Source organism: Dasypus novemcinctus, chromosome 16 (assembly GCF_030445035.2).
Source record: "Dasypus novemcinctus isolate mDasNov1 chromosome 16, mDasNov1.1.hap2, whole genome shotgun sequence".
In the NCBI taxonomy this organism is placed as follows: domain Eukaryota; kingdom Metazoa; phylum Chordata; class Mammalia; order Cingulata; family Dasypodidae; genus Dasypus; species Dasypus novemcinctus.
The window spans coordinates 12,575,455-12,598,988 of NC_080688.1; the positions used below are offsets into that span (position 1 = coordinate 12,575,455).

Genomic DNA, 23,534 nt, shown 5'->3' on the forward strand with positions numbered 1-23,534 from the left:
GTTTATACTTTGCACAGCACATTTTATAGGTTTTGACAGAATGTATAGTGGCTTGTATCCATCATAGCAATATCATGCAGAACAATTCCAACACCCCAAAAATGGCCCATGTTACACCTATTCTTCCCTCTCCTGCATCTCAGAACCTCTGGTGACCACACTCTTTATATCAATGTTACAAGTTCTTCATTAATTTAATAGAATAATAATAAGACTACTTTAGACCATATATGGATTCCCATCTTATGTATGCTCATTCCTTAATCTTGATGGTTTGGGGAGGCTGATGTCCACTTTACTTCTGATTCAGAGTGCACTTAGAGCCCATGGAGAAAATGGATGGAACTTTCTGGCTTGTGGTTGCAGATACACTTCGCCTTATGGGATGGTCACAGTCCATCATCAGTCTTTTGTTAGGTGCCCTGATTAAGTTTGATGAACTGGAGTGTAGGTTTATCTGCAACTCTGTTGAGATTTAGGTCTCCACTGGCATATGAACAGACTGAATAACTAAGTCTCTGGGACATATGTTTAATGGGTAGAGTGCCAATTCTAAGTTCAAATAAAAGGGGCAGAAGAACCATGTGCAGGAAATTATAAATGAGTCTAACTCTAATTCCTTGAGGACATACATTATTATAATATTCCAAGGTAAGGTCCACCAATGGGGTGTTGATTGCATGGAGTTGTCTGCCCTACCTATAGTGTACAGATGTCTTTAGAACCCTCAGGAGCAACCTTGCTTAAAGCATTGTTTACTGTAGTAGTTGGCGAGATGGTCCTGAGATGTACATAAGCATAACCTCTGGAATGACCTTCTGACTCTCCTTGAAATCTCATACCCATAAAAATGAATTTGCATTTAATAATTCCCCCCTTTCGACTAGTTCTTTTTCCTAACCCATTGCTAGTTGGTGCTTGGTGATTATCCTTCAGTGCCAGGGAGGCTTATCACTGGGAGTCATGACCCACACCCAGGGTAACAAAGTGAATTTATGTTATTTTGGCTTAGAGAAAGGTCACATTTGAGCAAAAAAGAGACTTTCAGGAGGTAACTCTTAGCCAATATATATTAGTACACTATGCTACCATTTCACAAGTTCCAGGTTCATATGTGCATGTATCCATATCAAGGGTCTGGCGTATTGGTCTGTCCTCCTTTGTTAGGCACTGTCCATTACACTACAGATTCTTGCCACTCTATTAGAGATTGTAGCAGGACCCCACTGGATGGAAATTCCATATTCAGTCAGTTATTGCCTTCAACCCACCCACCAAGAAAAAGCCTCAAGAACACTAGAACATATCATATTACAAACAGGCATACCCCAGGTGTACCGCTCCCCAAACATCCCTCCACCACTGATGCTCTGCAACAATAATCATCCCCTGCCACAGTTAGAACCCTTCTGCAATCCAAAATAAAGTCAAAAGAAACAATAATAAAGTTATATTAAATTAAATTTCAATAATTTAAAAAATCTTATTTGATTTTGTGACTTTCATCACTGTAAGATCTGTTATCTTTTATGTATGCAGAAAATTCCTTATTTATGTTCCCCCAGTGTCTTACTTATTCATTATTCCCTAGAATCTTATGTTTATAAAAAATTCATATAGAAAATATAAGGGAATCTAATATGTCCCTATTCTAGTCTAAAAGTAACATCCCACATGAGTATGGTGCATTCGTTATAAACATACATTATTAAGTATACCATAGATAATTATTGGTATGTACATTATTAAACATTCAAGAACATGTAAACTAAGAGTCAGTCATGGAATCAACATCAGTTAGCCAAATTTATTAAATGAAACTTTTCTTTAAGAGTAAGTATATATATGGATATGTATCTACTTTTAAAGAACCATTAGTCAGATTCCACCTGGCAAGGCACTGTCATAACGCTGAGTGGCTCAATCATGATCTTGCACCTAAATGACCTGGATTTTTTTGTTAGTTTGTTTTATACTTTGTAATGTATCTGATAAGTGTAAACCCTTCATTCATATTATACCACACCCTCTAAAAATTAGTGCTAATTCTTATAGAATTATAAGATAAAAGCATAATGAAAATTTGATATTTGTAAAAATACAATGTCATTTGACTCTTGAGTAAACGAAAAAAATCTTCTTTTACCTGAAAATAAACTGTCACTTAGGGATATTTCATTAGACGCATGATGGATATACTCTAAGGAACGTGACATTTTACAATTATATTCTCCTGTACTCATGACTTAGGTGAAGATAACCATTTATTGGATCGTTTTTAGATTATCTTTATGGAGCTTAATATTTTTAGTTTAACTTACATTATTATCTATATTTTATTTTCTCTTGGATGGGAATATGTGAAAATGTATGTAAATCCTTGTAGCATTTCTAATGAACAGAATGTAGCCATCCAGGCAACCTGTCTCTTTCAAATGCCATCTATAGAGTAACTCTTTGTGAGCTGCAAGGCCACTCATGCATTCCTTGGTCTAAATAATGTATCTCTATTTCTATGTTTGTTTTAGATGCACTCAAGCTGCAGAATGGTGAGTTGGTTTATTTCTATCTCAGAGAACCCCAGTCTACCATTTACAAACTAAGGTCACAGATGCGGGAGAGCATGCCAAAATAATTCTAGCAGAAAAAATAATTGAAACTGTACATGCTTGGAAAGTCCCTACAGAACTCCAATTATCCATATTAAAAAAGAGAGATTAGGAGCAAGCTTAAGTAAAGTGTAGTAAAGTATTCAGCTCAGTATATAACATTGTGTGCCACTTTCCTACCAGCATCACTGAGCTCTAGCTGTGTATGATCATTCTCAGATATCTATGGCAAAAACAAACAAGCAAACACACAAACATGTGAAAATGTACATTAAATTATTCTTAATGCACATCTAGATTAGTGGTTCCCAAAGTTGAACATGCACCAGAATCACTTAGAGGAGGTATAAAAGCCCAAATGTTTGGGGCCAAATCATGATTCAGTAGGTCTTCACAGGGAACCAAGAGTTGTAATTCTCACAAATTCCCTGCTGACACTCATGCTGAAAATGTAGGTCCAAGGAACACTGCAATTCATTTGATGGTTGAGAAATATTAAGAACTTAAGTAATAAAGTTTATAGTTTATGTATATTGCTAAATGGATAGAAATAGAAGTGGTCTGATTCCTGCTGGAGCATAGCAAATGCAGAAAAATGTTACACAATTTTCCAGGATGCAAAAAACTAGATACATTGAGGCTTTGGTTACAAATTGACATCATATATGTGATAACTTAGCATAGACCAAGGATCCCTCCAATGGAAATGACATTTTCTGTTGGTTTGATTGAAAAAATGAAATAAAAATGAAAAGTATATTGATTGCCATAAAATGTTAAAAACTTAAAAAGGAGAGGGCATTTTGTAAACTAAGAGTCAGTCATTGGATCAACAACAGTAAAACAATTTTATTGAATGAAGCTCTTCTTTAGGAGTAAATATATGTATATGGATATATATCTACTTTTAAAGAAGCAGTAATCCAATTCCACCATGCAATACATAAGCATAATGCATAATGGTCAACATATAGAAGTCTCTCAATCAAGAACTTGAATCTAAATGTTTTTTGTTTGTTTGTTTGTTTTACACTTTGTACTGTATTTGATAAGTGTAAATCCTTTATTCACACTCTAACATACCCTCTAAAATTTAGTGTCAATTCTTGTGGAAATGTATGATGAAACCATAGTGAAATTTGAGATTTGTCAAAAGATAATGTCATCTATCTATTGAGTGAAAAAAAAATTGTTTCATCTGAATACAAACTAACTGTTAAAGATATTTAATTAGATGCACGTTGAACATACTCTGTGGAAATTGACATTTCTCAACTGTATTTCTCTAATGAGGCTTGAAGGCAAAGATAACCATTTAGTGGATCATTTCTGGACTATGGTTTTGAAGCTTAAAGTTTTTTAGTTTTAACTTACATTATTTTCCATTTTTTATTGTATCTGGGTTGAGAAGATGCTTACAGGAGTTTAAACTCTTGATTGCATCTCCAGTGAACAGAATGTAGCCATCCAGGAACCTGACTCTTTCCAATGCAGTCTGCAGAGTAAATTCTTGTGACCTGAAAGGCCACTCATCCATACCTAAGTCTTAATAATGTATCCCTTTTTCTGTGTTTGTTTTAGGTTCACTGGAAAGGCAGTATGGTGAGTTGGTTTATTTCTAACACAGAGAACCACAGTCTACTTTTTAGAGATAAGGTCACAGAAGCAGGAGAGCATGAGCAACATGGAGCCCAGCAGAAAAAATAATTGGAACTCTATGTGCTTGGAACATTCCTAGGGAACTCCACTTATCCGCATTAAAATAGAGCATTTAGGTGAAAGCTTAATTAAAGTTCAGTAGAGTATTAAGCTCAGTATAAAATACAGTGTGCATGGTTCCATAAACGTCATTGAGCTGTAGCTGTATTTGAACAATTTAAGATATTTAAGGCAGAAAAATTGTGTCACACTCTTCATTGAATTATTCCTAATGGAAATCTAGATAAGTGGTTCTCCCACTTCAACATTCATTAGAATCACTTCAAAAAAAAAATCACTTTGAGAACATGTTAAAACCCAAAGGTTTACTACTAAATTTTTATTCAGTATGTTTGAGTTTGGGACCAAGAATTTGTAATTCTTACAAATTCCCTTGGCGGTTTATACTGTTAACATTGATGACAAAATGTGGTCCAAGGACCACTGCAATACATTTAGTGATTTTAAAATATTAAGAATTTAAATATTAGATTTTAGAGTGTATGTATATTCCTAGATGGATAGAAAGCGTACAATGTTAATGCTTTCCGGAGCATACCAAAACTAGAAAAATGTCATGCAATTTTCCAGGATTCAAAAAACTGTATGCAATTAATCTTTGGTTACAAATTGAAATCATAGATGTGATAACGTAGCAGAGACCAGGGATCCCTCTAAGTGAAATGACATTTTTTGAATACTTTGATTAAGAAATTGAAATAGAAATAGAAATCATAGTGATTCCCATAAATAGTTAATAGTTTTAAAAGATTAGGGCATTTTGTAAACTAAGAGTCAGTCATGGGATCAACATCAGTAAGCCCAATTTACTAAATGAAGCTTTTCTTTAAAAGCTTTATATGGATATGTACCTACTTTTAAAGAACCATCAGTCCGATTCCACATGTCAAGGCACCGTCATATTGCTGAGTGGCTCAATATGATCTTACACCTAAATGAGCTGGGTTTTTTTGGTTTGTTTGTTTTATGTTTTGTAATATATCTGATAAGTGTAAACCCTTTACTCATATTATATCACACCTTCTAAAAATTAGTGCCAATTCTTATAGAAATATAAGATAAAACCATAATAAAAATTTGATATTTGTAAAAATATAATGTCTCCTGACTATTGAGTAAACAAAAAAATCTTGTTTTACCTGAATATAAACTGTCAATTAGGTATATTTCATTAGATGCATGATGGATATACTCTAAGGAACATGACATTTTTCAATTATATTCTACTGTACTGATGCTTTGAAAGTGAAGATAACCATTTATTGGATAATTATTACATGATCTTATTGAAGCCTAATATTTTTCAGTTTAACTTACATCATTATATTTTATTTTCTCTTGGATGGGAATATGTGCAAATGTATGTAAATTCTTCATAGCATCTCCAATGAACAGAATGTAGCCATCCAGGAACCTGACTCTTTCAAATGTGATCTACAGAGTAACTCATTGTGAGCTCAAAGGCCACTCATGCATTCCTTGGTCTAAATAATGTATCCCTATTTGTATGTTTGTTTCAGATTCACTCAAGCTGCAGTATGGTGAGTTGGTTTATTTCTATCCCAGAAAACCCCAGTCTATCATTTACAAACTAAGGTTACAGATGTGGAGAGCATGCCAAACTAATTCTAGCAGAAAAAAATAATTGAAACTGTACATGCTTGGAAAGTCCCTACAGAACTCCAATTATCCGTATTAAAATAGAGAGATTAGGAGCAAGTTTAAGTAAAGTGTAGTAAAGTACTCAGCTCATTATACAACATTGTGTGCCACTGTCCTATCAGCATCACTGAGCTGTAGCTGCATATGATCATTTTCAGATATCTACGGAAAAGAAAAAAAACACAAACATGTGAAACTGTACATTAAATTATTCTTAGTGAACATCTAGATTAGTGGCTCCCAAAGTTGAACATGCACCAGAATCACTTAGAGGACATGTCAAAGCCCAGATGTTTGGGACCAAATTATGATTCAGTAGGTCTTCACCGGGGACCAAGAAGTTGTACTTCTCACCAATTCCCTGCTGATACTGATGCTGAAAATGTAGGTCCAAGGAACACTGCAATTCACTTGACGGTTTAGAAAATATTAAGAATTTAAGTAATAAAGTTTATATTTATGTATATTGCTAAATGGATAGAAATAGTACAAAGTGTAATTCCTCCTGGAGCATATCAAATGCAGAAAGAGGTTATGCAATTTTCCAGAATGCAGAAAACTAGATACATTGAGGCTTTTGTTACAAATTGACATCATATATATGATAACTTAGCATAGAGCAAGGATCCTTCCAATAGAAATGATATTTTCTATTGGTTTGATTGAAAAAATGAAATAAAAATTAAAAGTATATTGATTGCCATAAAATATTAAAAACTTAAAAAGAGGGCATTTTGTAAACTGAGAGTCAGTCATTGGATCAACAACAGTAAAACAATTTTATTGAATAAAGCTTTTCTTTAAGAGTAAATATATGTATATGGATATGTATCTACTTTTAAAGAAGCAGTAGTCTGATTCCAGCATGCAATACACAAGCATAATGCATAATGGTGGACATATAAAAGCATCTCAATCAAGAACTTGAATCTAAACGTTTTTGTTTGTTTGTTTGTTTTACACTTAGTAATGTATTTGATAAGTGTAAATCCTTTTCTCATACTCCACCTTACCCTCTGAAAATCAGTGTCAATTCTTTTGGAATTATACGATAAAATCATATTGGAATTTGAGATTTGTCAAAAACATAATGTCATCTGTCTATTGAGTAAAAAAAAAAGAGATTGTTTCATCTGAATACAAACTAACTGTTAAGGATATTTCATTAGATGCATGTGGAACTAGTCTATTTCAACTGCATTTCTGTAATTATGCTTAAAGTTAAAGATAACCATTTAGTGGATAATTTCTGGACTATGGTTTTGAAGCTTAAAGTTTTTTAGTTTAACTTACATTATTTTCTATATTTCATTGTACCTGGGTTGAGAAGATGCTTACAGGTGTATACTCTTGATTGCATCTCCAGTGAACAGAATGTAGCCATCCAGGGACCTGACTCTTTCAAATGGTATTTGCAGAGTATCTTCTTGTGAACCAAAAGGCCATTGATCTATACCTTAGTCTATGTTTCCCTATTTGTGTGTTGTTTTAAGTTCACTCTGGGTGGAGTATGGTGAGTTGGTTTATTTCTAACACAGAGAACCTCATTCTATCTTTTTGAAAATAAGGTCACATAAGCAGGAGAGCATGAGCAACATGGAGTCCAGCAGAAAAAATACTTGGAACTCTGTGTTCTTGGAAAGTCCCTACAGAAATCCACTTATTAACATTAAAGTAGAGAGATTAGGTATAAACTTGAGTAAAATGCAGTGAAGTATTCACCTCAATATACCACACTCTGTGCCATTGTTCTATCAACATCACTGAATTATAGTTGCATTTGATCAAATTCAGACATCTAAGGCAGAAACACGATGTCACTCTGTGTAGTAATTTTTTCCTAATGAACATCTATTTTAGTGGTTTTCAAAGTTGAATATGCATTAGAATCATTTGGAAGACATGTTAAAACCCAAATGTTTAGCCTAAATTTTGATTCAGAATGTCTTGGCTGGGGACCAAGAATTTGTACTTCTAACAAATTCCCTGTTCATGCTAATGCTGATAATGCTTTAACAGTTCAACCTATTTGTATGCTGTAGCAGTTTGATATTATTGATGAATTCCAAAGAGAAATATTGAATTTTGTTTGTTAAATGGTCTTTTCCTCTGGGTGTATTAGAGTGTATTGGATTTGGAGGTTTTACTGTTACTTGAGTGAATAATTATTAAGCCCTTGTTGGGCTACATCAGTAGGATGTTGCATACTTATGATCTTGGTGGGTGGGTCTCACAGAGAAACCACACCACATAGGAGGGAGTTTTAAGTTTTGAGCTGGAGCTCAGGAAGTAAGCACACAGAGGAGCTGAAGAGCTGAGCCTGGAGAGAATCAAGCCCCAGGGTTAGAGACAGAACCAGTCCACTGATAGTCCACAGCTGGCCTTATGGAGAGATGAAGACTAGAGAGCCTCAGAGTCTACTGTTGACCTTGTGGAGAAAACAGAGTAGGTGAGCTCAGAGACAAATAAGCCCCAGGAAGAGAGGAATTTAGGATGCTTGAACCCTGGCAGATGTTGGCAGTCATCTTGCTCCAACATGGGGAAATAGACTTTGGTGAGGGATGTAACTTATACTTTATGGCCTGGTAACGGTAAGCCTCTATTCAAAATAAATACCCTTTGTGAAAACCAATTGATTTCTGGTATTTTTGTATGAGCACCCTGTTGGCTGCCAAAAGCATAATCCTTATATACTTTGCCCAGGTGAACTTCCTCCATCACTGACACCCCATACCAATGATCCTCCCCTGCCACATTTGTAACTTTTTAGTAATCGAAAACTTCTTCAAAAATGAAAAATAGTTACATACAATTATTAGAAAGTGAAAAAAATAATGATAGTTTTAAGCATAGGCCACCACCTTTTAATAAAATTATTTACTATTCTTACAGCTAAACAAAAATATTTTTCTGAGTATCACAAAAAATCTGATTAAAACTTTTATGAGAATACCATTCAGTGAATTAAATATTAAGGAATAAATGATATATTCACAAGAGTAAATCTATTAATGCAAAATAATTTTCATCTCCTATGTTATTCAAGCTTTTGTTTCTCCTAATGACTGTTTTTCATTTTCTTCAAAATTTCAAATATATGCTTTAAAATGATTTCCAGTTATTTATGTTTTTTATTCATATTATGAGCTGGACTTTTTCTTATAATTCATCATATAATTGGCTATTATTTTACATGGGGAATGTTATTGAGGATGTTTGGTTTAAAAATACATATATTTAAAACTGATATTTTTGATTTTAAAAGTATGTGCCATCTGGACTTGATTATATGCAGGTAGCATAGAGGACACCTTCTAACCTATTTTTGTTTTGTTTTATTTTCTTTATAAAGAAGCAATAGTAGAAGAGAAGGGTAAGCGATATTTACTTTTGTCTAAGTCAGTGCTTGAAACTTCAAAACCCAATAATATTCCATACCTGATTTTTAAAATTATTATAGCAAACTCAAATCCCACAGTTCATGAATTGACTCTTATTTAATTAAAATAGTGTTGAGAGACAACAAAAATATCTTTCTTCTACTTGTGAAAGGTATTTGAAATTACTTTGTTATATGCAAAGTTGTTAGGCTTAAATGGAGGATACAATGTGTCGTTTTGTGCCCAGTGAGGACTAAGACTCTAAGTTCTTGCATCCTCTGCATTAAGTTAAGATCAGTGATTCCTAGTACGTATAGAAACTGCCTATTTGGTGACTGCTGTTTGAAAAACAATAGTGAAAAAACAAAAACAAAAACCAACAACACACCAAACCTAGCAACCCCAAGTCAATTTAATTCCTCTCATAAAAGCATGTTTATTATGGCAATACAAATATGGCATGCCTAATTTGTAGACTATGCTTAGCTACATTGAAGGGACATTTGAGAAATGACCTACCCAAACATATAACTGAAAACATTCTACTGGTGAGGTATAGGACCTTGGAGGTACTGTTTAAAAAGTAAACTAATTTGCTCAATAATCCCACTATAAAATTTTATTATATACATAACTGACACTTATCTAAATATTTTAAAAACCTGAAAGTATAAATTTGGAAATTATGCTTTGGAAATTTATTGAAAAGAAGAAAAATTTTATGGTGAAAAGTTTCAATAAATAGAAAAAGTGGAAAGAAAAAATGACCGCCATTATGCATATTGTTCTTTTGAGATATATAATTACATTTACAAAATGAATGCAAAAATCAATATTCTAATGAGCCTTGTGGAAGAGAATACATGGTGTAGTACTAACATATACTGGAGGAATTTGAACTAGCTGTGAAGTAATGGATATGCTGAGAAAGTGCTAGTGGATTTGAGATGAGCGGTCATAAAGGAATTAAATATATCAATGATAGCTCAGCATGTGCAGGGCAGGGAATGCAGCATGTACTGGATTCTGGGTTGAGTGAGCACATAGGTTGTTAGGCAAAGGCCAAAAAATGTAATGGTTCTTCACCATGTTAATAAGTTTGAATTTTGTCCAAGAACTTTGGGAAGCCATTGAAAGAGAGAATCATGAATAGATTTATATTTTTAATATGCCTCTTTATTGAGGGTAGAGAATGGATTTGATGGGTACAGATAATAGGTTGGAGAAAAGTTAGGTGGAATTAGCTGTTCATATACACTCAGATGAATAATTAGACCTAAAAAGTAAGTTTATGTTATTTTTTTAATGGAGTCAGATTTTTTTATTTTAATGTGTACAAGATATAATACTGAGTCACTTTGCATCACAGGAAAAAAAAACAGGATATTTTCAAAAAGAAAAATGTATAACATTTTAGAATACCTTGATAAATCTGAGCGATACCAGTAAGTTTTATAAATACTCCCAATGTTGAGATTCAACCACTTAATATAATCTATAAATCACCATAATTGGGTACTTGTAAAGTTCAATGTTTTATAAGCTGAAATAAACAAGACAATTTGTTCCAATCAACAACTCCTCTAACTATACAACTCATGCGACTTTTTAAAGTTTAGAAAATATTCCATCCGTTTCCTACTCTTCAATGGATCATTTACCAACTGTGAATAGCACTGCTTCAGACATTGACAATTAGTTTATATTATTTATTATTAACTGTTCAAAGTCACAAATTATATTTATTCTTCAGTCATACATGAATTCCATAATGTTTTATCTATTTAATGAAACTAATTCTGGAAAAAGAAAGGTCTCATGTAATATCTGTGGTTCATTTCAATGGTCATTCATTCATTCATTCATCCATTCATGAACTCATTCATCTATTCATTTTGGCTTATCTCAAGACAAAGAAAAATACATGGTAATTTTACTAGTTTTTTAAAAAGTTAACTGTGAAGTTAACTGTGTTTAAATCCCATCTTTATTACACATTAGATTCATGATTTTATAAAATATTTTTAACCATAAAGAATGTCTTTACATTTGTAAAATTACAATGACAATGGTATTTAGGGAACAGGGTTATCTTCAGTATTAAAAATATCATGTATTTAAAAGCCTGGCACACATTGGAGATACTATTAGAAGAAGTAGTAGCAGCTGTGGATGTAGTTATTGAGCATGGAAAAGAGAAGATGGTTTTAAGTCACTATCTGGACCCATGAAACCACAACTGATGTACAATTGTCTATTTACTTTTGACTGGGTATTTCCAGGAATAAGATAAACTGGCCCATTCAAATTAATATGTGGGCAATTTAATGCATTATCAGTCAGAATTATTCTACATTCATATGCTTTTGGTAGCTGTATTGATCTTGACATTCCTGGATTTAACAAATCATAAAATACAGGTATGTCACCCATATCAGATGACCAAATATACTTCTACATGTACAGTGAACAAAAGAATCACATAAAGGTATATTTTTACTATAATCTTCTCATTTTTGTCTCTTTGTTTTTATTAGCTGAACTCTCAAATAAATGTGTTAAGTTTTAATATGGCATTTTATATCTATTTGGAAAATTCCCTTTTAAGAAGAGAAATCCATAGATAAGGTAAAAAACATGGACATTCAACCTTTATCCAGAAAATGGTTAAGGGCTCCATTTACATTAGCCATGATGTTAAGCACATCACAGCCTTAATTTTAAATAATTAGGTACCTGCACCAGGCTCCACTCACCAGAGTCCCAGGACCAAAACTGTTTTGACCTTCAAAGACCACACTCTGTCCCCAAATGAAGCTGATCAAGACATGTAGTCAGAAATCAAAGTGCACCTACTATTTGGTTCTCTCAATAGATAGAAAGCATCCCTCTACTTCTTCAGAAATTATAGTGGAGAATTGTCACACTGAACAAACCCAAACGATGTGATGTTCAACCAGCAGATATATTTCAGATTGTATCCAAGGTGTTTGGCCTCACAGTCTACTACTGGATCCTTTGGAGACCCTGAAAATTATCAACCAGTATACTGCTGCATCACAGGATGGTTCAGTGTAGCCATCACCTCCAAAGAATGAGGAAGCTATTCCAACAGGCTTGTTCCATTCTCTTTATTTTGCCAAAGCTGTTCCTCCATGACCACAATTCTCATGGAGAACTTTGTTTTCAAACAAAAACATAAACGAACAAACAAGATCACAAAGTCTATTAAGGGAGTTCTTAGCCTCTCTTTGCTTAGTTATCAGGCAAAATTTTAAGGACCTTACCCCAGGAGACACACAAAATTCTTCTTCAACATTTCTGTGTTCCATCTGACTTTCAGTTTATAGTCAGACTCAGCTTTTCTGCTTACCTAAATCTTCCTGCACAAGACACTCTATTAATCAAATGTAAAAGTGTTCCATATGGGATTATACAGTCAAACCTCTCTCACATTTAATTCAACATTGACTTCAGATTAATTCCAATCTGAAAACTACTCTGAATTGATTTATTTACAATTCTAATAATTCTGCCTAAATCATTTTCCAAGAACTGAATAAATATGTGTTTTGAGTAAGGAACACAGGAATAATTTTATCAAAGAAAGTCACCAAAGAACTCTTCTCTTTTAAGAGAATGTTATATCTGAAATAAAAATAAATCATTTAATTACAGTTCAACCAATGTAAGTTAACACATGGGAAAATCCAACAGGAAAGGTTATTGAATCATAATTTTCACTCTACAACTATTTTAATGACTTCTTATAAAAAGGAATTTATACAGTGATGATACATGAATAAACAAAATGAATCTCTTCTTTTCTTTAATGTATCAAATCTCAAAATATGAAAACCAAATATAAAACCTATATGATGTGGAGAGACCAGAAGGAGATGAGAAGCAGAGGTGAACAGAAGTTACATCACAAAGAATCTTTCATGCCTTATTTACAATTTAGAAATTTACTTTATGAGTAGTGGATAAGAACAGTAGGATTTTGAGAGGATGGAATTTTACATAATAAGATCATATGATCTGAATTTTAATGAGACATTTCTTTACAATTCCTTGGCATTTTCTATAGAAGACACTGGGGTTTCTACATAACTCAAGAATGAAATGGATGGGTGGAGAAGATGCTGGAGATGGTAGCAAAGAATCTGAAACCTGTATGGAGGTAGAATCAGGAAGCCTTGGTCAAGAATTCAATGTGTAGTGTTAAGTGAGCTTTGATGAAAGGACAGTGCAATGTTCATCTTTTTATATGCACAACTACAGTCATTAATTCCATTCATTTACTTGATGATATGCAATTCATCTTTAGCCACAAAATTCAGTAATTCATTACTTTTATTAAGAAAATTATGTCTCATGAATTTCTACAATGAACTGTCATTTCATTCTTGGTACTCAAATTCCAGAAAAAGTGATATTCACTGACATACCACAAATAAGATAGGTCTAAAGCAAAGGGTAAAATTTCCTTAAATTTGATAAATTAATATTTTCTCCTTTTTGTGTTTATAGACAGAATCTGTGTAAAACTTGGTCAGTTCATTGATTCTTTCATATTCTAAAATACTCTGTTTCCCTCAGAATAGTTATTTCTCTTTGATTCAACAAGTCAGACTGTGTCCCCTCAGAGTGCTTAATTTCTCTGTTATTCCATAAGTAAGATAGGTCAAAAGCAAAGAATCAAATTTCCTGAAATTAGACAAATTATTTTCTCCTTTTTATTTGTATTTGTAGACAAAATCAGTGAAGAGCTTGGTAAGTTCTGTATTTCTTTCCTATGCTTAATTGAAAATACAGGCTGTGTCCTCACGGAAGACTTATTATTCTCTAATTGGTTTCAGACAGAAGAAAACTTGTGGGAAAAGAGGGTAAGTGAAGTGAATATTCTCGCTCTATTACCTACAATAGCCACTGACCTGTCTCGTAATTCAGCTAATTTTGGATATCTCCATCTATTTTCTATTTGTAGGTCTGAATGAAGTTCAAAGACATGCAGGTAAATACAAAGTGAATAACGTGTAATTAAGAATGACTATGTACTTGTCATTTAACCTTGCCATTTAAACTCTCAGGGGATTTTTTGTTTAAAGAAAAGATAATACCCATATGACCTATAGAACAGTTTCAAACTGAAAAAAAAAGACTCATTTGATTTTTGAACTTAAAATAGTCACTGGATTCTGTGTATATGGAGTTAATGCTAAAAGAAGACTCAAGACACTAAATGGAAGAGATTTTGTTTTGGAACTGTCTTTCAAAGCATGTGCAATCAATGCAAGTCACAGGTATAATTGGATACCTTAGTTTGAAATGCAGGTAGCAGAACAGTGAGAAATAACTCTTTACCACAAATACAAGAGTAACACACCCATATAGATTTTCCAAAGCTAAAATATCACGAAGGTACATGGCATGATTTCTGTTCTGCATCCCCACTTAAAGAAGCCTCGTTTATTATTTCTCTCAGATTTCCCACGGGCATGCAAATGTGCTGTTATTCAACTATCTTATAAAAATAGGAAAGAACACCAACTTCACTTATCTAATTTTTCCATACAGCTACTAACATATTTCTTTGTCCTTACAGAAAAATTCTACTAAATAGTTGTGAATACTCATTCTCTCCAATTTCTACCCTCTGTTTCTCTACCTCTAATTCAGAACAAAAATCCTGAAAATATCCTATGGTCCTAATGAAGTTGCACTCTCCCCACCCCAGAATTTGTGTAATCATCCTCTTCCTCTCCCCTCTTTTACTCTCTTCTGTCTGTACTGGATACTTCTTTTTCTTTTAGCACTCTGGAAGTGCTCCTGCCTCCATGCTTCTATGCCTCACAGACACTGCTCTGTCATACATTTTTATACTTTATATACTAAGACACTAGGCAGAACATTCCCAATGAGAATATTGGGAAACCATTCCATCATTTGCTGGTTTCTCCTGACATTTGACCATGTTTTCTGTCTAATAATGGTGTCCTTGGGAGGTGCTGATATGACACATAGCACAGTAATTATCTCATCAATCATTTTCAGAACTGGAATCATTTTAGATATTTCCCCCAGAATAAGAGCTTCAGATTTATAGATTGTGTGATATCATGAGCAATAATGTATAGATGATGTTTATATTTTATTTTGCTGTATACATGAGAATGATCCTCAAATGCTACCTGCTCTGTTTTGAACCCTTGCTCTGATCCCTCCCCTAGACATTGAAAGAGTTTATCTTATAATCTCAAATTAATTTCTCCCTTCTTCTTTCTAATTCCTTTCTACTTCTTTGGCAGAAGACATAAAACTGGATAGAACCACTGCTCATGCTTACCTTTCTGTGTCAGATGATGAAAAAAGTGTCACATCTCTTCCAGAAAAGCAAAATGTGCCTGACAATGATGCGCGATTTGACACTCTGGTGGCTGTGCTGGGTCAGAACATCTTCAGTGGTGGCCAGCATTATTGGGAGGTTGACGTAGCAGGAAAGGACAGGTGGACAATAGGACTGTGTTGGGACTCAGTTCCCCGGAAAGGACAGTATATCTCTGCTCATCCAGATCATGGTTTCTGGACCCTTTGTCTGAAGAGTGGTGTGTGCCAGGCTCTTTCCACCCCCCGTTATATACTTAATGTCCCAGAACCCCTCTCGACTGTGGGGATTTTTTTGAATTATGATGAAGGGTTGGTCACTTTCTACAATGTGACAGAATTTACCATTCTCTACACTTTCAAAAGCAAATTCACCAAGCCTATGAAACCTTATCTGTACCCCGGACCCTCGAGCCCAGGAAATAGAAACGACCTTACCATCATCAAGGTGTCAGTAACAAATTCTGATGACTCTGCAGAGAGCACAGCTGAGACACATTCCAGCAGGGCCAGGCATAAAGTCAATGAAAATGTATAACCCATCCCGAACCAGAACACTGTAAGTCATGGGGTGTGAGGATCTGCCACACAGGACCTTGTCTCCTTCCCAGTCATGTAGGAAACTAAGAATGATTTCTCTCATTGGGCCATTTCTACTGTCTATGCTTACAATCCATTCCCTACTTATTATACTTCTGTTTAACCCTCTTGGACATAAAAAATGCAAAGCTCTCCCATCTTTCTTAGATTTGAGGTTAAGTTTCTGAATCTAATATATTCCTTTCCTCAAAAAAATCATTCGTAAATCTTTCAAAACAAGCAATATACCAGATTTATTTCTGGATGTTTTGACTTCACCAATAAATAATGTGCTTTACACAGAGAGATGTCAAATGTTGTTGATTGTTGTAAATAACACTACACATGGACTGTGCACAAAGCTATACCAAATCATATTGCATGGAATAGATGGAAAAGGAACAAACCACTGATACATGTGACAATATGTATGATCCTCACATATTTTACATTGATCAAGAGTAACTGGACACCAAAGAATACACATGATATGTTTCCTTGCATATGAAATTGTTAGACAAAATAATCTGAGGTTTAAAAAAATGGTTGTTTTGATGGGTGGTTTGGGGTGTAATGGTTAGAGATAAGCTTTCTAGCATGATGAAAATATTTTATATGTTCATAGCAGTTTGAATTTCATGGATGCATTCATGAGCCAAAACTCTCCTTATTGTACACATAAGATTTTTGTTTTACACTATGTGATTTCCAGTCTCCAACATGGTTTCCAGAGATGCTTGCCTACATTTTACTTCCTCATTGAATAAGGACTAGCTTGTAGGAACACAGAATATACTTGAAGTATTTGGCTGTAACCTTTCAAGTTTAGGCTGTGAAAGGCAGTGTAACGTTCACCTTGATCTCTTGGGTCACTTGCTTTGGAGGAAATCAACCACCATGCCATAAGACACTCAAGTGGTTCTGTGGAGAGGCTCATATATAGAGAAACTGAGACTGCCTATTAGGCACATGGGTGAGCCCCCTTGAAGTGCAACAACCAGGCTAGTCAAGCATACAGATGACTGCAGACTCAGCAAACTGAGACTTCATGTGATGTGGAACAAGTACACAACCAACCCTCTGTGTTCCTGAACCACAGAAACCATAAGGGATAATAAGTGCTTACTGAAGTTTACTTTTCATTTTGGGCTGATTTGTTATCAAACATGAAATAAATAACATGCACTGTATATTCATTTCTCATGAGAAAGGAAAGAATTATAAATAACTTAAACTCATTTTATTATGTCTGCTGTTTTCATTGTTATAGATTAGAAATTCTAAAAGATTTTTGTGTATTCTAGGCTTGATAAAATGAGTAAATATATTAAGAATAATGAGAACCAGATTTCCAACAGTAGAAAAATTCAGTCATAAATATGTGCAAAAGGGGAATTACGTAATATATTCTGTGATATGTTGGATTTGAATAATGGTGGTCAATATGAACTTTTGATTTTAAATATGTATAGATACTATGCTTATATAAAAATAAACATAGATATAATTAAGGTTGTTTACTTAGGTTTGGATTTATAAATTTATGGAGATGATATAAATGTCATACATATAGAAATGAGCCATAAATATAGATGATAGAAAGAGATATAGATTGATAGGTATATCTCTCCATTAAGAATGGCCTAGAAGCACTGACACACCACTAGCATTAGACATACCTCATGTGCAGATTTTGATTTCTATATATCATTCTCCACTGAAAGAAATCAGAGCTATTTGGAGAAAAGGATGATTCTAGGACAAAAAGTCTTAAAGTATGAAATGAGTACGATTGCACCAGAAAGAAAGTTCTCAAAGATTGAGTTTGCCTTATCTAAAAGTTATAAATGATGGTTTGAAAGGGCTCCTAAAAAGGCCAGATTTAAGACAATTTAATAATCACAATTAAATAAAATGACTTAAATAAACAAATGTGGCTATTTGTAAATAGCATAAAGAAGAACTCTCTTTCTTCCAATATAATTCTAATGAATAATTATGGCAGGAAGTTAGGAGAATGATATTGAGTAGGGTATTTAAATAGTCTAAAAATTTCTTCCCACAAATTATTTATTAATTGCAAAGGGAAAATAATAACTTTACGTAACTTCACAGTGGATAATGCTGACTGATGTCACCTAAACTAAGCGATTATAGTAAACATCACTAATATTGGGACAAATCAACATTATGTGCTGCCTGATACATTGCACTTGGATACAAGATCACTTCTGTGACATTCCTTCCCAATGGGAAGGAAAGCTTAACTTAGATCTAATCAGTAGAAAACTTCAGACAAGTACAAACTGAGAAACTTTCTATTAAATAATTAGTCTTTACTGTTACAAGAATATCCATGTTCAAAGAATTGTCCTGAATGACATTGCAATGTTGGATACAGGTCATTATATATTTTGTCATAAATTGTAATACTGTGTGGGACAGAGTGTAAATTATGATGTAAACTATAACCCATGCTTAGTGGCAATGCTCCAAAATGTGTTCATCAATTTTAACAAATGTTCTACACTAAGGAAAGATGTTAATGTGGGATAGGGTGGGAGGTGTAGGGAGTGGGGCATATGGAAATCTTCTTAATTTTTTATGTAACATTTATATACTCTAAAGTATTTTTAAAACAGTGTATTTTAGAAATAAAAACAGAAAAGGAAATTAGCCTATGATTTTAAAAAAAAGAAAGCCATAAAAGTCTGAAAACTGGGGCAATTAAAAGAGGTCTAAAATTTATGACAACTGAAAGTAGTGCATTTTTCTGATTTTATCTTATAACAGGAAAAATAGCAGCAAAACATATTGAGACAGTCAATAGAATTTGAATATTAACTCTAGATTAGAGAGTAACATTCAGTCAATGTTCAGTTTCAGTATTGTCCTTGACCTCATAAATGAATGTCAGTCATTGAAATTATACAGTGAATTATTTATTGAGGAAAAACATACAATATCTCAAGTCAACTCTAAAATGATTCAGAAAAACATGTGTACGTATATACATAAAGCAATTGTAAACTTTATTTCCTTGTTCTACCTTGTAACTTGTATGTGAGACAGGAAACATATCAAAATAAAAAATTATCCCGTAAAATAGAAAAATTCAAGTGGAAAATAAAACTAGATGGATCCAGTTACATGACCTGCACTTTCCTGTGAAGATGATATTAGATACATTATATATACCACATCATGGACATTCAGCAGTATTAAGGTGAAATACCATACACAGGTGAAAAGTATTCTATAGTAAAGTGGCAAGACAACATGAAATGTTACATTTCACAGATTCCTTCTTGTACGTTTCCACACACTCTGCTCAACTCTTACATAGGAAAAATAAGAGCAAGTGAGTTTTTTATATGATATATAGACATCTCACTGCTTTTGACACTCTTATGATGTACACGTTGTTTTGATAAAGTTGTCATTGTTACTGGAAGATGTTGGTATTGCTAAGAACAATATAAACTACTCTACAATCTCAAAAATGAAATTTGATAAAAGCAAAGAGGAAAAGATAAAATGTCTGAAATTCCTTATTGAATATTTCCTAATACTGTTTAAATGAAATATAAATTTGATACTTTAAAAAGCTGAGTATACTAACTATGGTTTCCTCTTCCATATTCATTCTACCTTACTTTCTTCCTAAAATTATTCCACTTTTTCAGGATAGCACCCTTTCCTCTGCCTCAGATAAAACTGAAACACATTCCCACTGTTATGTCTAACATACCTTAGTTAATTGCATCCTTACTTGGCAAGAATTGACTTTCAAGTAAAAAAAAAGGAGCAAGTCAAAATGAATGTGAACTAGCTTAATTTTATGGAGGTCTTTTAGAAAAAGTTTACAACCACAATGGAGGGAGAAGGAGAGGGGCTAACAGAGGGGAAATGGGAGGGAGAAGGGACAGGGACAAGGAAAACAGAAGGAAGGAAATATTTCCTCTTAACTGAGATGGCTTTTAAAAATAATGCTCTCTCTTATTGTTGTTGTTCTAAGAGATATAAGGAACAGAAGTGCTACATTAATTTATACAAAAATATTTATTAATTGTTTTATATGCCATATACTCTTCTGAGTTTTAAAAATATAAAAGTGGAACGAAATTGTATACCTTTCTCAGAGGCATAAATTGAGTGAGGATGTGACAGGAGGTGAGGCAGAAAAGTCTTTTGGGTCATTATAAAGTCATTGGGTTGTATGTTGAGTAACAATAGAAGTTATTTGGGAGTTGTGAGAGAAAAAGTAAGATTTCACATGATTTTAAAAAATGTTCCATCTGCTGGGTAGAGAAAAGATTTGGAGGGGTGGCTGCAAGAATAGAAGCCAGTGATCATTTGGAGGATCAACTTCTCAGGAGATTGAGAATAAAGCTGGTGAAAGGTAGAAGGCAGAACCAAGGGAACTATAGAGAAATTGAGTTATAGCCACTGGGCTAAATCAACCTGAGTCCTGTCTCCTTGTGGAATTCTGTTTCTATATGGTAACAAATACTCCATAAGCTAGCTACTTTTAGGTGTTCTTTGTATTGCTTGAGGTAAAAGGATCTTACTTGATACAGTCAACCAGAAATCCTCACTAAATTGCAAATTTATTCACTGTTCAATTTATTTTCTCTTTTTTAATTTATTTTTTATTACATTCAGAAAATATGAGGTCCCCATATACCCACTTCCCCCCTCACCCTACTCCTCCCCCCATAGCAAAATTTCCTCCATCATCATGAGACATTCATTGCATTTGGTGAACATAGCTCTGAGCACCGCTGCACCTCATGGTCAATGGTCCACATCATAGCCCACACTTTTCCACATTCCATCCAGTGGGCTATGGGAAGACATACAATGTCCAGTAATTGTCCCTCCAACACCACCCAGGACAACTCCAAGTCCCGAAAACACCTCCACATCTCATCTCTTCCTCCCATTCCCCACACCCAGCAGCCACCATGGCCACTTTTTCCACACCAATGCCACATTTTCGTCAATTACTAATCACAATAGTTCATGAATAGAATATCAGTACGTCCACTCTAATCCATATTCTATTCCTCCATCCTGTGGACTTTGGATTGGTTGTGTCCACTCCACATCTATATCAAGAGGGGGCTTAGATTCCACATGGATGCTGGATGCAATCCTCCTGCTTTTAGTTGTATGTACTCTTGGCTCCATTGTGTGGTGGTTGACCTTCTTCAACTCCACGTTGGCTGAGTGGGGTAAGTCCAATAAACCAGAGTGTAGGAGCTGAAGTCTGTTGAGGCTCAGGGCCTGGCTATCATATGGTCAGTCCAGAGATTCAGATGCTCTGGATATGTATTAAACCCAGCAACAACTACAGTTCTGGTAAAAGTAACAGGAGAGGCTTGTGAAAAAAGGTCATATCTGAGTCCAGCTCCATCACATAGAAACACAAACTCCAAAGAAGGGCCAACTGACATGGCACTGAACACCATCTGCCATGACCATAAAACCTGTGGCTCTCTGTAGCCCTCAGAAGAACCGATACCTGGGGTTGTATCTACTTTATCTGTCTCTGGGACTCTGCTGAGGTAGGTGTTCATAAGGGTGACCCCTCTGACAACCTCCTGGCTCTTTTTTGGAGATTCATAGCATATAAACTCATTTGTCCTTTCCATTTCCCCCTTGATTCAGGTCAAAAAGCATTTTTAACTCCTAGTATTATATGTATATTGAGATATTCTGCTGATCCGAGTTGACCCTTTTATTCAAGGTCATTTTCTAGTTACATCATCAGCTGGTTCTTGGTAGTAATTCCTTGGCAGCAGGGAGGCTCATCCCTGGGAGTCTAGTCCCACTCTGGGGGGAAGGCAATGAATTTACATGCTGAGTTTGGCTTTGAGACTGGCCACATTTGAGCAAAACGGAGGCTCTCAGGAGGTAACTCTTAGGCACCCTGCAGCTCTAGGCCTTGTTCTTATTTCAGGCGCACAGGCTCACAAGCATAGTTATTAGTATCAAGGGCTCATTGTTGGACTTTCCTACTTTTTTCGTCTTTGCCGTTGCACTTGGGGGATTGTTGCTGTTCCTTTTGGAAATGTGATGGAGCTCCCCTGGCTAAGAAATCAGCACTCCCTCAGTTGTTGTTTTCAATTATTTCCACTATGAAAATATCCAAACATTTTTATGTACCCTGGATATATGCTCTGTAGAACTCCCTGCCAACTATGTGTCCCCTGTCAATAACATCCCACACCAGTATTCCTCTGCTGCCATTGTTGAACCTCTCTGTGATCCAAAACTTCCTGAAAAGGGAAGCCCAATATATTGCCAGGTTCCCTATTTAGTAAAATGGAATATAGTGATGAGTTTATAGGTGAGATATAGAACACATATTAACTTGGAAAAATTAAGGTAAAAATAAAGTGGGGTATCAAAAAACTTAAAATTGCAAAAGCTTTGTTTTTGATGTTTTGCGTTCCATCACTGCAATAAGTGTTGCCCTGTATGCAATTTGGCAAGGCAACTACTTCCATCTTTTCCTCAGTGTCTACATCCTATCTTCTCTTTTCTTTTTCCTAATTATTAAGGTTATCTTCACAAGAGTTTTAGATCACAGTAATTCATATATACAATATACAGCACTCCTACATATCCAACATAAAACCTTTTCCCTTCCACAGCAATAATCTTTTTACATATTCATACTATATTTACTGAAACTGGTATATAGATATTGAGACAATAGCTTTCAAACAAGGTAACATTTGTGTTTACTTTGTGGTTTATATTTTAGACTATACAAATTTATAAATTTTTAGTTATCTTAAGTTTTACATTATGATTTACATTTTAGTCTATCAGCCCCTATATATTTTTGGTGTAATTTTACATGTCTTATATCCCGCCTTGCGTACTCTTGTGAAACACTTCAATTGACCGCACAGTTACATTGGCTCCATCTATTCAATACTTCTTTCCCCCTCCCCTTAGGGCCCACAGTGACAGTCAAACTTCATTGCTTGAAGGGCCATGTTCAGAGATACATGCAACAATGTTGAGCGCTTGACATGCTCAACTGCCCTAATGCCCTGGAATCCATCATTTCTCTTGAGAGATACAGTTTCCTCTATTTGAGGGCATCAGTCCTCCCCAGGATATGGGTATACTTTCACTCTCATTATATGGGTCTCTATCCAAGGATATAACCCACTATGGC

The 23,534-nt window shown here is 34.5% G+C and overlaps 1 protein-coding gene across 2 annotated transcripts in view; it reads left to right on the plus strand.

The window, feature by feature from the left end:
- LOC131273641 (butyrophilin subfamily 1 member A1-like) overlaps positions 1–17,803 on the plus strand; it is a 45,041-nt gene extending 27,238 nt beyond the window's left edge. Inside the window, exons 5-12 of one of the 2 annotated variants that reach the window (XM_058277250.1) lie at positions 2,529–2,549; positions 4,191–4,211; positions 5,849–5,869; positions 9,343–9,363; positions 14,126–14,146; positions 14,233–14,259; positions 14,361–14,387; positions 15,763–17,803. In XM_058277250.1, the coding sequence (XP_058133233.1) occupies positions 2,529–2,549; positions 4,191–4,211; positions 5,849–5,869; positions 9,343–9,363; positions 14,126–14,146; positions 14,233–14,259; positions 14,361–14,387; positions 15,763–16,295 (692 nt within the window). In that variant the 3' untranslated portion in view covers positions 16,296–17,803. Of the gene's footprint in view, positions 1–2,528; positions 2,550–4,190; positions 4,212–5,848; positions 5,870–9,342; positions 9,364–14,125; positions 14,147–14,232; positions 14,260–14,360; positions 14,388–15,681 lie in introns of both variants that reach the window. The other variant, XM_058277249.2, reaches the window with a different exon arrangement.
- The last annotated feature ends 5,731 nt before the right edge of the window (positions 17,804–23,534 follow it).